This window comes from Lagopus leucura, unplaced genomic scaffold, assembly GCF_019238085.1.
Source record: "Lagopus leucura isolate 7727_CA_CO unplaced genomic scaffold, USGS_WTPT01 Super-Scaffold_100008, whole genome shotgun sequence".
NCBI lineage: Eukaryota > Metazoa > Chordata > Aves > Galliformes > Phasianidae > Lagopus > Lagopus leucura.
The window spans coordinates 14,534,261-14,549,908 of record NW_024962265.1 but is presented as its reverse complement, the minus strand read 5'-3'; the positions used below and the strand labels follow the sequence as shown (position 1 = coordinate 14,549,908).

The following is a 15,648-nucleotide window of genomic DNA, read 5'->3' as shown; positions in this document are numbered from 1 at the left end:
TGGACAGTCCAGCCCTGTGGCTAGAAAGATGCTTGTTTTTTCCCATTTGTTTTGTTCCATGTTTGAAGGGTTGGTTGGGCCACTTCTAAAACAAGTCAATGAAATGAGCTGCAAATAGTTGCTTCATCCAGAATTCCTAAAAAAATATTAAATAATTCAAATGTTAGGAACTCTAAAGAATTTGAGTTTTTTCTCCCTTAAAGTTTCTCTCAGTAACTGATCACCAGAAGATACATATACATGTGACTGTACCTTATATGCCAAGTGCAGTTTTGTTCTCTCCAATAAGAGTGAAGTACACCTGGAAGTGCTTTGGATTAGGGTTGGGAGTTAACAGAGACATAGAACTGCTCCCACTGGGGAGCAATTAAGTGAACTAGGAGCCTTCAGCCTCAAGAGAAGAAAGCTTCAGATAAGAGAATGGGGAGAAGCTTGTAACAGTATGATAGCCTTGAATATACAGCTGTGGAGCCAACTGTGCAGTGTCTTTTCCAACACAGAAAATAGGAGAAAGAGGAGGGAGATTCAAAACAGGATGAGCTATGCCATTGCTCTGTGAAGAGACAGAAATAGGATGATGGCAATGGTAAACCCTGCATGAGTTAAGAAATTGAGTGACTGGAAGAATTCACAGCATAAGTTTTCACTATGAGTGATGAAGTACAAGTGAACCACCGCTCCTTGTATATCCCAACCCTGCAAATCAGTGGAGGCTTGAGGGGCTTTTTGTGTAACTGTCATTGAATGCTTATTCTGTTATTCTTATATTCTGCCTTGGCCTCAGCAGAAACAAGATACTTGGTGAGTGGACTCTGATCCGGATAAAGACAGCCATTCTTGAGTTTTTGTGTTTCATTCAAACCCCTTTGCACAGGGCAGTCTTGCTGTGCTTCACCCAGATGGAATCCTAGAACAATCTTGAGTGATACTGGCCTGAAACATGAATTTTAGAACTCGAAGAGACATGTGGATTGAAGGGACAATATTCTTGGCACTCCAAACCATTTTAGGATAAAAATGTTATTGTCATTGAAAACTGAAATCTTAACAAAACTGGAGAAAGAACTCGTGCTGTTTTTTCAATTTCCCTTTCAGATAAACACTGTCATCTTTATACTAGCAATGAAAGCATCATGCAGACGAAGACAACGTTCATTTGAAAAAACTGGAGTCATGTAAGTTTGGGTTCAAAAAGCTGTAGAAGAAGTTCTGTCCTGGAATAACAAAGGGAAAGAACTACCTGAAAGTCAGAGTTGGAAATAAGTAATATACTTGGAGAAAGAGCCAGTCTGTATTGGTGGAAGAGTTTGGAATCTCTTTACCAGCACCTATTTCTGGGGTTCCCTTGGCAGCTCTGTAAAAACCTCCCCCACATTGCTGTGCACTAGTGACAACTGTAGGCATGAGAGGGAAGAGTGAAAAGATTGGTTTCTGTGTGGTGTTAACAGTCCTGCTGTGTCTCTTTCCTTGTGCTGCCTGCTAACACTTCACCTCACTCCTGGCATTTCCAGGTGGGCATAATTCTGAGTCTCCTCGTGCTCACCCATGCTCAGAAATGTCTCCCTGATGCGTACCAGGATGACCAGTCAGGTCAGGCAGGGGCCCACTGTGGTTCCTGTGTTGAGGACTGGCCTCCACCCCCATCCCATTCCCCGTGGGATGAGCCCACAAGCTGAAACCTGCAGCCTTTCTGAGCTGTTGTGGCAGCACATTCCCATTAAGTCTTATTTTGCCCAAAGCTTAGAATTTGCCTGTGAACTACAGTGTGATTAGCTAGTGTCAAGACAGCCCCTTTTTACAAACAGGTAGCTGTATAAGATTTCAAAAGGCTTTCTGTAGCTACTTACTCAGCATTAGATCTCAGTTTTTAGGTTTTTTTTTTCCTTAAATCTCCCTAAACAAATGGGGAGAAATTGCTACTTAATGTCAGCCATTTTACTAAGAACATGAAACTTCTGCCACTGGAATTGTCACCAACTTTGGAAAGTGTCTGTGTAAGTAATGTTTTCAAGCAAACATACACTCCCCTGACTGCTCTCAATTCAAAGCCTTGGGCTGTAACGTTGGGAAGGAATGCGAACGTGAACTCAACAAACAGAACTGAGACGGACCTGGCCATTTACCGCCCAGATCTCTGCCTCAGAGTCAACAAGACTGAACAGTAGGGCTTGGCGAATAGCCATGTTTGTTGGAAGATCACCCTAGAAACAGACTTGAAAAGAAATTGCCTTTTTTTTAATTTTTTTTTTTTACCTGAATATTCTAAGTCATTAGATAGCACTAGGAGAGGGGTTGGGAATTGGCAGCTGGTGAGCACTGCCTCAAGGGCCTTCTTTTTGCTGAATCCGTGGGCATTTACTCCTCACCAGGTCCGTGTGGGCTCTCAAGAAGGAGAGGGCATTTTTTCTCACCTGTGTTGAGAAGCTGAGCTTTCCTCCTATCTCCTTCATGCTGCAAGTGTTTTCTTGTGCTTCCTTCACAGCTCGGTGCTGCGGACGGCGTTCCTGCTCCTTCTGCTCATCAGTGCCACGTGGCTCCTGGGGCTGATGGCAGTGAACAGCGACGTCATGACTTTTCACTATCTCTTTGCCATTTTCAGCTGCTTGCAGGTATGTTAGCATTTTGTCAGTGAATGACCTCAGTGAACGCACTGCTGTGCCCCCAAAATAGGTAAATGTTAGCTAACTTTGTAACTGAGGTGTTAAGTACAATTTTTGTATTGTTTTCTCAAAGGGAGTGCTCTGTTCACCAAAACCGTAGCTTCTAGTAATTGCAGTCTATCACTTTCAGTCATCCTAAGATAAGTGCTCTCAGAAAACGACAGATAAATAACAGTAGGTAATTATACCTGTATCTTTCCAGAGGCAAAATCTTTGCTGCTGTCTTCTGCAAGTTCATTGTTAACAGTCATTTTGTTGCTTTCACAATGTAAGTTACCATTTAAGAAAATTAGTCAAATGGTGATTCCTAAATATGACTCACTGCAGTAGGGTTGTACTGGATCACCTGTTTGATCTGCACTGTTGTTGATTGAAGATGCAGAATATGGTTTGTAGGAGATCTGATATGAAAGTAATTACGAAGTCGTGCTAATTAGTACTGCCTACAGTACTAAAACAGCCACTGCTGGAAGGCCACTGCTGTCAGTTGCAGTACAAGAACCACAGATTTTAATGAAAGAGAAAAAGAAGTCTGGTATGTCTCCCAAGGAGGTGCCTGTCCAGGCCTTGCAAGCACATCAGATAGACCAGCCTGGAACATATTCTACCACTGCAACTTGGCATGCTCTGAAATAAATATTCCCACTTAGGCTGTAAAACCAGGCTTCCACAAGCCTAGAATGAAATAAAATTAAATATAAACCTGAGGAGAGGGAGGAAAGTCAGTGGCTGGAGTTCTCCAAACTTGCCTGGAGAGGCACGGTGGTATGTGGCGTTTCACGTCATTGCCTTCTTTGAACTTGTATTCTTTAGAGGGGCATTTATGTGAGTTTTATTAATGAATAATCCCAAAGTGCTAATGCCAACTAAGATTGCATTTGATTGAATGTTTAGAAAAAGAGCTTGAAGTTTAAAGTTACTCTCAGTCGATTGCTTTGGTTGAAATCTTGAAATGCAGGCATCTTGTAATGTTGGTACAGCTGCAACTTCGTGAGTGATTGGCTTCTATATACTATATCTCCAACCAAAATGGATAACAGTTTGGCAGCTGCATGAATTCCCTCAAAGCAAATATATCTGAGAACATACACGTGCATGCTCCCTGCCCCCTCAAAAATGTGTTCATGTGTGTTCCTGGCAGGCCAAAGGCTGCCCAGCCCTGGCAATTTCAGTGCCTTTCCCTTCCAGAACGAAGAACGTAAGGGGCAAAAGCTTCCTGACCCCAGCATCTCTTCATGCCTAATGAGGCTTTCTAAAGTTCTTTCAGCAGCAATATTAAGGACACTACCACAGTAGTTCCCCATTTCCAGAGGTTTTCACTAAGGGCCATGATATTGTTGGTGTGCTGTTACTGATTTTGTCCCAGAATCAGTGTAAAAGCTCTGAAAACTTAATGCAGCTACAACCCTGAAACTTCCTGAGATGTCTTCCAGTGGCACTGATGTCCCTATTGGGCACATTGAGAACTATGAGGTAGAGTGACAACTACTATGAGCTCTGCTCTATAAATCCTATAGGAACACATCACTTTGTATATTTTCCAAGGCCATTTATGCACATTTAAGTTTGGAAGCAAATTATGCAGAAGGGATCAGTCAGGGCCATTTCAGTCAAAGACAGGAAATAGTTACTGCTGTTGAAATCATGGACTGTGAACTGGAATTCAGGGGTTGTTTCAGAAATGCTGTTCTTTAATACTCATTTGTGTTTGCAGTTTGGTGGTAATGAATCATTTAGATTTCGTTTTCTTCTCTCTAAAACGATCCAGGGGCTGTTCATTTTCTTCTTCCACTGCGTATTTAACAAAGAAGTCAGGAAGCACTTGAAGAATACTTTAACTGGAAAGAAACCTCTTCCAGATGATTCCACTGCAACAAGAGCTACTTTATTAACTGTAAGAAAAAAGATGGGAAAAAAATCATTTTCTGGCTGGTAGAAGTCACCTAAAATGCACTTATAATTGGCATGTTCACAGTTAAGTGAATTGTCTGCTTTCAGTGACTTCTACAAAAATCACTGAGGACTTCTCAAAAGTTTTGATTAGTGTTTTATTTAGAACTTTTGACAGGAGATATTTTTTTCCTCAGCATCACTCCTTAAAGACTTTTAACAGGCAGCATGTCTAACGGGACTTTCAGTAGACATTCATTATTTTTTATACTTGCAAAGGTCAGGAAAAGCAAGCACAGAATTTGTGGGGTATTCTGAACCACTTTGGTGCTTGCATTATTCTGATTATAGTCTATTGATTTATGTAAGTAGAAGTCTGAAACTTGTAAGTAAAAGTAACCGATTACTCCTCCATATATATTGCAACCCAGGTGACACCTACACTGGTAAGCTTAACAGGATCAGATTGTGGTCTTGAGCCCTAAATCCATAAGTACCCTCTAACATGGTGCCATCTCTGCCAGCTTGCAGCTAGTCCCTCCCTGGCCGGGGAAGGGAGACGATGGCATGCTTAGATTTTATTACCAGGTGGGAAATTGAGGAAGAGGTTTTAAGGCTCAGAACTGCAAAGGTTTTCAATTAATTGGTTGATTGAAATGAGGCACCGACACTCTTCTGATGAGCTGGGTCTGAGAGCCTCATGTCCACCAGCTTTGAATATTCAAAGTGCTGTAATGAATACCCAGGCTGCCCACAGGCTCTGGTGAAAACCATTTTAAGACTTCTTGCTTTGATCTGATTCCATGTCTATTTGCAATAACATTAATAAGATATATGGACTCAAGATCAACATTATGAAAATGATCAGTCTTACTCTCCATTGCCCTTAAAGGCTCACAGTAGACCCTTAAGTCACATTTAAAATCTTTCTGTCAAGAAGGCATACAATGCCCTGGCCCCTGTTGTCCAGCAGCAATGAACTGAAAGTCTTTGCTGAAACTCAGGCACACTCAGACTCTCAAGAGCAGGTACATCAGCTGAAGAAAAGAGTCAGTTACAGATCTCAGACTCCAGCTTCTGCGTCAGTACTGGGCACTGCTCTCTCTCCCAGTCTATGTGCTGCAGAATGGAAAGATCTGCCTAGAGCAGTCAGGAATCCACCGTGTTTTGTTTAAAACAATGCCTCTTATCATTCACTGTTGCTTCGTGTCTTTTTTTTCCCCCTTTCAGCGATCTCTGAACTGTAACAACACGTACATAGAAGAGCCAAATATGTACCGCACAACCATTGGGGAATCCACTGTCTCCCTAGAGAGCACCGTCAGGTCAGCCAAGAGCCACAATAGCTACCTTGCTTATATCCTCAGGTAATCCGGTGGCAGGTGCATGGCTTTCAGGTGCTTGCCTTTCCCTTTTCATTACTCTTGTGGAAAACAAAAAGCAAAAGAGAAATGTTTCGAGTGTTACTTGCTCTGTCTTAACAGTTATGTTTCATGTGACTGTCATTTTCTTTGGTGCATTTTCTTTTGCTTGAATCTTTGCAATGGTGACTTCCAACAGTGCAGTGGTTACCATCGCTGCTGTGTTAACTATTTTGGCTGTGCTGCTTGCCTGTTAAAATACACATGTGTTTCAAGGAGCAGGACTTGGATTATTAACATCAGGCTTTTTCAGAATGATGATTCATGTCTCCAAGGCTGACATTACCTGTGTCTTGCTGTAGAAGTGCCTACATTGGCAATCAAATAAGCACGGGCTGACTAGCATGCACTGCAGCTGGCAAAAGGATCTAATTTGCATGTCTGCCTTGTTGTAAGAACAGTGAAATGACCAAGAAAGGTGTCCCGTGTTTTTATCCTCTAAGGGATGATGCTGCTCATAAGCTCAGTGGATCCTCAAGTCAAGCAAGGGCTGGTCAGACTGAAGCAGATTCCTCCATTTTTCACAGGAATCCATCTAAATCTAATGGTAAGAATTACTTGTAAGTGCTTTGACCCATCTGTGAACCTTTCCCTTCTCAGCAATTTTTTCAAAGCCTTCTGTAACAGTAGGAGCAGTTACTCTGCGTCTCATTCTCATTATGCTGTTGGCGTGAGGAGATATGCAGTGGTTGCCTTACTAGGGAATTCTGGAATGGAAATATGTATCTGCTTCTTGTGATGGCTCAGTTTTAATCTGACAGCTGTCACAGCTGCTGACAGTTTCTGGCGTCCCTTTTCTTTCTCACAAATTATGTACTACTGCTCTAGACTTTTAATTGGACATCTTTTAATGTTTGAGACCTTGAGGCAGTATCCTTTTTTATGACTGTGCATTTCATACAAGAAAATGAGAAGTGTCTCTTGTTTGATTTCCTTTCACTTGGGGTCTTGCTGTTAAATTTTGTTGCCTTGTAGCAGTTTTTAAGAGTACATTTGCAGGCTTTTTTATATTTCTAAGTACCTGGGCTTGCCAGTTGTTGTGTTGATTGAGATCCTGTGTAGTTACTGTTCTGAGTATTGAACAGTGCAAAAAGCATCCCCATTCTGTTCTGCAGCTCCCATTAGCTGAACAGAGCAGTTACACTTCCCATAAAGACTTAGGCAGATGCCACAGTCCTTCTGATTTAATCTTGAGAGCACTTGTGGGTTTAAGTGCACATCCCTGGCACGTCCTGAGCCAGACACCTGCCTTTTCTTTTTCTTCATGCATTGCAGACAGACGTGTCCAGCTCCTGGTCACCTTCTCATTGCTGTATTTCTCCTTTCTGCATTTGCAGAGCACGACTCAGACTCTGACAGTGAACTGTCCCTTGATGAGCACAGCAGCTCTTATGCCTCCTCCCATTCATCAGACAGTGAAGAAGACGGACTTGAGCCAGAGAAAAAGTGGAACACATCCACTGCCAAAAACAATGAGCGTGGCCCTCTCCACAGCACACCTAAAGGTACTCCTGATGCAAGGGGAGAGCAAATGGTTTTATTTTCTTCAAAATAGCTTTAAGTAGATGTAACAAATTTACCAGGTAGCATATATTTGAGATGGCATCCCTACCACCGTGCCTTGCTACTGCAGATTGATCCTTGTCTCCAGCTTAGAGGCCTTTCTTCCTTTCAAGAGTTCGTTCATAGGGGAAAATGAGCGCAAGTAAAAAGATGCTGGAGCAAATCTGCAGCTTAACCATGCTCAGGCAGACAGCAGTCAGCATGTTTTGCAGGCAGGTCCCAGCAGCACTTGGAAATGGTGCTACACAGCCAGCAAAATGCAAAAGGAGAGGAAGAGAGGGAGGAAACTTGTTATTTTGTAGGCATGAGGAAGAAGTTCTTGCCTCTCTTTGTGCAGCACAAGCATCTGGATGTAGTGGAGCCATGGGAGGTGCCTCGGCTGCCCTCACCTCTCAGAAACCATACCTGGGGAGCGTGGGGGATTGCCAGCCCTGGAGAGATGAGGGTTAGGTTTGTCTCACGCTTCTCTGTGCGGAACCACAGCCTTGTTTTAGGCAGAGTTGGACACCCTGCCATCCTGCCAGAGGTATTTTGAGGGCTTTGCTGCACCCCAACAGCAGTGCAGTGCAATGACGATCCTCTGAAGCACACAGCAAGTTTGACTGTCTGGTTTGGCACGCATCTCCTTCCCAGCTGCTGGAGATAACACTGGCTGGGCATCAGTTGCTAACCACCTATCCAACAGTGGTTTTCGAGCGAGTGTTTTTTTGCATTGCAGTTGATACCCTTCCCAATCATGTGAAACCCTATTGGCCCACAGAGTGCATAACGGCCAGCGACAGCGAGGACCCCAGCGGGAAACAGAAACTCAAAGTTGAGACCAAGGTCAACGTTGAGCTTCACAGGGAAAATCAGGTGAACCACAGCAATGAAGCACCACAGGACAAAGAGAATGATGGGCAGCAGAAGGAGAACAGACCGCTGTCCCACCAGAACAACCAGCAGCCGGAGCAGAGGAAAGGTAGTGCAGCCAGTCCAGCTCTGCAAGCAGGCCATGAGACTGGGGCGATAATAAGCATCGGTTAGGGAGGGGATTGGGATCATTAGGAGAGCACTTTCCTAATGGCTTCAGCCTGTATTACCAGGGGGGAAGTGGTGATTTCTGATCCTTTGGTTCTGAAATAAAATGACAAACCAGAATTCTTATTAAGAAATATAAAGAGTCGCTTCTCAGATGTGTTCAGTTTGATAAATGAATTTACTGATGTGTTTCAAAATCCTGATTGTTCCCTCTCTTTGGTGACAGGCATCTTAAAAAATAAAGTCACCTACCCTCCCCCACTGATTGACAAGAATATGAAGAATCGGCTGCGAGAAAAGCTGTCAGATTACAATCAGACCACGATCTCATCCAGGACTACTTCCCTTGGGACTAATGATGGGGTCCGCTCTCCTTCAGACTCGGGGGTGACAGTCAAAAATGCTCGGAGGGAGCAGTCTCGAGACCAGCTCAATGGCATGGCCATGAACGTCCATGTGGGAACAGGACATGCTGAGACATCAGACTCAGAGTAAGTGCCATGTGGGATGCCCTGGCAGACCTTCCATGCTTCTCACCTCTCCCTCCGCTTTCCGTCTGCATACTCCCACATGAGCAAAGATTTCAGGGAGATTGGATCAGAGTCCTTTGCCAGCGCATGGCTCATTGCTCATCCACGTCATGTGCACACACAATAGTGATTCACTGACAAGAAGGTCAAAATCAGGTATCACAGGCAATGTGCTGTGGTAGACACCTGTCACCGGTCACCTTGGTGTGCTCTGTACTGGCACGAGCAATGAGCAGTGTAGCTGTGAGGATTGTGCCCTAGGAAAATGCTCTGCTCAGGGCTACCCCCTGCTCCCACCTCTGTGCTCCCAGTCTCTCACCTCTACGCACCTTGGACCATGGGAGCTTTTTTTTTCTCTTTCTTTTTCACAAATGCTCTTATTTTGTAGCAAGGAGGATGTTTGGGACCATTCAAGACACGTCACAGGGTGCAGTTAATTATACTTTGGCCAATATCAGGCACCCAAAGAGCAGGATTAGAGCAGGGCAATACGTGGAGCAGCACTTTTTGATGCATGTCCAGCAAGAGGTGTCCTGGGTGGCCAGGAGGTCAGCAGATGGGGAAAAAACCCAAAACCCCTGAGGAAGCCCAGCACTGTGTGGGGTGAGGCTGGGGGAGAATGGGATGGGAGTCCAGCCAAGCAGGAGGAACATGTTATCTGGGTTGGAGAGCTAACAGCTGCAGAGAGAAGTGCTGTGTTGAGCTTCTGACCCTAAATTACCAGGTGTGTGATTCCCACCCACCATACAGTGTGCCTATTTGCCATTCTAAACAGAATTGAACATTAACAAAAGGCTGAGCAAGCTTTCAACCACAAGGTATTCTCAGAAACCTCATTACTCATTGCAGTTTTCACATTCAAAATGAGAACAGCCTTGAGTAAAGTCTGTGTAAACATTTTGCACACAATTGTCTTCCTTTTACTAACACAAAGAATAGTCTCACTCCTTCTTCAAAACCAGAGACAATTCCTTACCCATCTTTAACCTTATCCCACTACACTTTAGACTCCCAATGCTGTTCAAGGGTGTGCAGAGCATTCCCAGCCCACTGAAGAAATATATGCTTGGGCTGTTGGGGACTGGCAGTTGAAATAGATCCTGGTTTGGAATGCGTGAATCTGCCTGAAATACGTTTCTAACAGCTTGCAAGGTCTGAGTGTAAGCCTCACATCATCACTTAAGGGTTATCCAAACACACACTCTGTAAACTTTCCTCTAAATAGTGCACCCCTCAGCCACCCGCTGTACAACTCTCATAGCCTGTAGCACCTGCAGGGATGTGCTCAGGAAGAGCATTCTCTTCTCGGTGATGTGCAGCAATAGGACAAGGAGCACTGGCCTAAAGCTTGTACATAGGAAGTTCCGTATGGTAAGGGTGATGGAGCACTGGAACAGATTGCCCAGAGAGGTTGTGGAGTTTCCTTCTGTGGAGGTATTCAAGACCTGTTGGGATGCCTACCTGTGCAACCTATTGGAGGGAACTCGCTTTAGCAGGGGGATTGGACTCGATGATCTCTTGAGGTCCCTTCCAACCCCTGTGATTCTGTGATCCCCGTGCAACATTCAGTTGGCAAGCATCAGTGGAGCGTGAGACCTAACTAAAAATATTGGGTCAGTTTGGGTGGGGACATTTGCCCGTGCCTGTTTAACCCTAACCCTGCATGATCACTTCTTCCCACTAACAGAGGCAGTAATGAAACTTCAATTTGAACCACCAGGGAGCTGTGATCGTGGCTCTGGACTCCTCACTGTGGGGCTGAGCCTCCGACTTCGCCGGGATCACTGCGTAGCCCGAGGACGAGGGTGGTGGTGCCCTGGCAGAGCACCGGTGCTCGCATTGGGAACACGGTGCCGGCTGCATCCGCCGTGGGGCTGCTCTGGGGTAATAACAACAACACCGACCCGTGCCAAAACGCACGGAACGGCCGCAGGGCTGCCCGGAACGGCTGGGTACCTCCTCACAGTGTGGACAGTGCCGCAGGGGCTGCATATCTGCTGGGGAGAAGCGAGGGAAAACAAGCTACCGCCGCAGTCCTACAGCGAGTCAGCCCGCCGGGCTCCAGGCAGGCACCCCAGGTGGCTCTCATCAACTTTTCTCCGGCCGCAGTGTGACCCATCGGCCCGCTGCACTCTGCGGAGGAATGTCCCAACAAGTGTCCTTTAGTTTCTATGCCAGCATCTCTGTCCACCCCCCGATGGGCGGGTCGTCTCCAGAAAAAAAACAACACACCCTTTATATATATATTTATATATATATATAAAGTGTAGATACTTTTATATATTTTGTATGGTGATGCGAAAGAAAAAGCTCTTTTGTATCTTTTACATTTATACTGATCTTCTTAATTTGATAACAGGAAATCAGTTAAAAGAGTTTTGATATTTTTTATATAAATGTTGCACAGTTTTACTTGAATTCGGAGTTCAATAAAGTAACAGAGGTTATGGAAACCAGCCTGCCATGCAATGCAGAGTAACACAGTACAGATAGCTCCTAAATCCATGCATACAGTAAGTTTTGTTGACAGGTTTTGGACCATTGTAAGGACACAGCATCTTTCTTTGTAACCTCTTCTACAAGTGACAAAATATGCTTTGTGTTTTTTCCACTGTTTGGTGTTTTGGCCTCTTCTCTCAGTGCACTGAAATGTTTGGAAACTGCACTTCAGGACTAAAAACAAGTTGTATCTTAGTCTTAAGGTTTCAACGCCGTCTTTGTATGGCAGAACTCAGATCAGCATTGCCATTAGCAAGAATAAAAAAGCAAGTGGTGTAAGTGAGAGGGGTTGCTCTAAATCTGCTGGTGTGGCTCAGGGACCTCGGGGAGAGGGTCCCCCTCCCAGGTTGTACATAGTGGCATTCTGCATTGCAGCCATGGCGCTGCTAATTCCTGTCCCCCTGCAGTTAGCACGCTGCTGATCGGAGCAGAAACACAGGGCTGGAAGGACGGCCAGGCTTCACTTCCCAGCTGCTGGGCACATCCCTGCCCTTCCCAGTGTGTCCAAAGGCGCATGGAAGGATTAAGGTTCTGTGGGCAATGGTACGGCCGTGAGCTGCTGCCTGCCACCAGGGCTCCTGGGGCTCCTCACATCCCATGCAGCCCTGTGGGAACGCATCAGCTTTCTTTTGCACCGTGGGAAAGGGGAGATGCAGAAATGTGGGAATGCAGGGGGGGAAGAAAAGAGAAATAAAGTATGTGTCGGTCTCAGTTTTGGTATATTCCCGTGCATTTTTGAATGCATTTTGGAGGCAGTTGGAAGGGGAGGAAGGGTATTCTTCCTCTACAAGTGATGCAGTGTGCTGTGTGAAATTCTCTGGCTGAGAGAAAACCATTTTGAATGTTTCGGGTGTCTGACACTTGGCCATGTGCTCAGGCACTGTGCGGAGCCTGTGGGAGTCATTTCCTATCTGTGTATGTATATTTTGTCCCAGTGAGATGTAGGTAGTCTTATTTTGATCAGAACTGTTGCAGTAAAGGAGGGTCAGTTGTATTAATGACAAAAAAAAAAAAAAATTAAAACCTATTTTTATGACTTTTTAAAAGCTTTATGGCAGATTAGACACTGGAGGTTGTTTGTTGTTTTTTTTAACAAATGTATATTTATTAATGTGCAGAACACTGGAATTGCAGCAGAGACGAAAGGAGAATTTACAATAAATTAAGATTTTTTTTGGACTTGTGTTCCATCTCTGGAGTTTATTTTCAGCACTGTTCTGGAAGAGCCTTCCCAGCCCTGCCTGGGATGCCTTCATTTCACCAGGAGGCTGAAGTTCGGGATGAATTTGGGCATGGCAGCTTCTGTTTTGCGGTTGGGCTCTGATCTCCTCAGAACTGTATCCATTGTTCCTGCAGGATTTGCATGGAAGAAACCCCAGGTATTGTGCTGAGAGCCACCCAGGCCCAACACAGCCTCCTACCGTGGAGGGGACGCTGCCTCCAGCTCCGCAGTGGGGCTGACCCCAAGGCTGCAATCAGAAGGAGCTGTTCTGACTTTCTTGGCTCCACTCTTGGCTTTCTTGAGACAACGAGCGCTAAGCTGTGCTCTTGCTCACACTGTACTTCTCAGGCTGTTGTGCAAGTCTTCATTAAATATCTTGTGAGGCACAGCAGGGACCTGCAAGGATTTGGCAGCACTCTGGAAATGAAGTTTTTCCCAGTGTCACCTGGCCAGCTTTTCTGTAAATGTTGCTAAACGTTAGGCAGTGAACTGTCAGGATGCAAGGTGAGGGTGTGAGAGCTTCACTACTTAATGATTTAGGGGCAGAATCAAAGGTGGGGAGCTTCGATTTGCAAACCTCTCTGCCAAAACTTGCCACTAAACAAATGCAATCAATGAGCCCAAAGGGATTTTTTTTTAATGTTAATGTACAAGTTCATTTTTGCTGGAACAATAATACTTGTTCTCATTTATACAGTCCCCATTTCTATGGAAAAGCATGGCTAAGACCCAGGCTTTCACATGAGCTCTATGGGGCAGAGCAGTGCATGGTCCTGTCCCAGCACCAACCACCAGCAGATGTTCAGGAACAGAATCAGCACAACAGCGTTGCACAGCAAGGTGGCCCTGAGCCCAGCAAGCTCAAGAGCTCCCCAATGGGAGATGTTGTCCCTACCAGCACATTTTTTCACTACAATCATTTCTCCCATTGCTTTTGCACCCAAGTAAACATCTGGTATGCAGTGGGTTGTAGACATGAGCAGTGAGAAGAGATTCCTGCTCGTATTCTGCCTTCCTTTTTGCCCTCTCCCACTTCTTCCCAGCACTAAATGCATCCTTCTTGCAGGTGGCAGTGAGAGAGGAAAGACATCAGGGCCGCCTGCAGAATGCACGATGCAGGCCAGCCAGCAGTCAGAAAATGAGATTTGATTTAAGCAAATTGAAGGAAGTATTCCAGCAGAGATGGACCAGCAGCAGTGACGTGGCACAGGGAGGCTGAATGACCCAAGAGATCACACAGCTCAGCCCCCTCCGCAACCCAGAACCAAATGTGCTTTGGGATTTATCCAGTGTGCTCCTAAAAATCCTAGATTCCTTTCCAGTGTATTTGCCAACCACCTGCAGGGCCGGGACGTGCCTGGGCTACGTGTGGGCCCCACAGCCCTTCTGCCATACTGCCTGGCCTCTACCCTTCCTGCTGGCACCTTTAAAAGTTCACTTCTCCTCCCTGTGAGCAACAATTCACACTGCTGTCATTTTTCATATCCGCCTCTTGGTTTTGGATCCGTTCTCCAATTTCTCAAACTCATTTGGATGTTACTCCTGTCCATGAAGATGCCTGGAGTCCTTTGGCAACATCTGCAGATCTTACAAGCTCCCTTTTATTTCGTCATCCAGCCTATGAATGAAATTACCAAATAAAACAAAGCCCAAGAGAGACTCTACAAAACATCTGTGCTTGCCCAGAGAGTTCTGGACAAAACCTCATAGTGGAGAGCATCAGCCTGCGCTGATTGCAGTGTTGGGCAGTGCCAAAAGCTCTGCATGAAGACATGTCCCATCTGATGCTGCTCCTTTACCCAGCGCGTCAGCACTGCTTTAAAGGACAAAATGAGATGTGAGATGTGTGTGCTGCAAATCATAGAATCACAGAACCATTAAGGCTAGAAAAGACCACTAAATCCTCTATTCCAATCATCAGGCCATTCCCACCAGTACTGCCCGCTAACAATGTCACTCAGTGCCACCTCTCCATGGCTCTTCAACACCTCCATGACGGTGACTGCACCACCTCCCTGGGCAGCCTGTGCCACTGCCTCACCACTCTTTCTTTTACATGTTTCTATATACGTGCACATTTGTTAGATATCAACGTGTTCAAGAGGACAAAGAGTGTGTGAAGCCCCGTGCAGCTCTAACCATGCCTCTTTTCATGCAGGAGAGGCATAGCAAGGAGCAGCTCTGAGGCCACGTGCTGTGGGTGGGGGCTGCAGCACTCCCTCGGCACAGGAGGGCTCTCACACAGGAGCAAGCACCCTGAAGGGACAGAGAGATTGAGAGTGCTCTTCAGTCACAACAGCTGCACTTCCAATATGTGCTCCTCAGATCCTCAGATTCCTTTAAAAAAAAAAAACAAACACAAACAAAAAAACCTACAGCAATAATGTCATTAGTTATAAATGCAGCTCCCAAAAGTTCTGCGTGTTTTAAGAGGGAGAGGAAAACCCGGCTCTCAGGGACATTCCCACCCAGTTCCATTCCACACAGTCCCACGGGAGGCAGCCACAGCTGTGTTTGGGGGAAGCTCAGCCACAAGGTTCCAGGCCAGGCACTAAATCAACCCTGAGCAGCACACGTTCACTTTCTGAGAACAATCCATACATTTCATTACATATTTCAATTCACTGAAGAAACCTTGGATGGTTAACCCCTTCGCTTCCAGCTGCACAGAGGAGGATGGACAGGCTGGGGAGTTGGGTGGAGAGGAACCTGGTGAGGTTAAACAAGAGTAAGTGTAGAGCCCTGCAGCTGGGGAGGAATAACCAGATGCGGTGTGCTGGTGGACAGCATGTTGGCCATGAGCCGGCAGTGTGCCCCTGTGGCCAAGAAGGCCAGCGGGATCC

The 15,648-nt window shown here is 45.6% G+C and overlaps 1 protein-coding gene across 1 annotated transcript in view; it reads left to right on the top strand.

Moving 5' to 3' along the window:
* Positions 1-12,727, top strand: part of CELSR1 (cadherin EGF LAG seven-pass G-type receptor 1) — a 198,954-nt gene extending 186,227 nt beyond the window's left edge. Inside the window, exons 28-36 of the mRNA XM_042872737.1 lie at positions 1,096-1,175; positions 2,483-2,609; positions 4,429-4,554; positions 5,781-5,917; positions 6,415-6,518; positions 7,309-7,476; positions 8,253-8,495; positions 8,781-9,045; positions 10,772-12,727. Of these exons, the coding sequence (XP_042728671.1) occupies positions 1,096-1,175; positions 2,483-2,609; positions 4,429-4,554; positions 5,781-5,917; positions 6,415-6,518; positions 7,309-7,476; positions 8,253-8,495; positions 8,781-9,045; positions 10,772-10,796 (1,275 nt within the window). The 3' untranslated portion in view covers positions 10,797-12,727. The remainder of the gene's footprint in view (positions 1-1,095; positions 1,176-2,482; positions 2,610-4,428; positions 4,555-5,780; positions 5,918-6,414; positions 6,519-7,308; positions 7,477-8,252; positions 8,496-8,780; positions 9,046-10,771) is intronic.
* Positions 12,728-15,648: the final 2,921 nt, after the last annotated feature.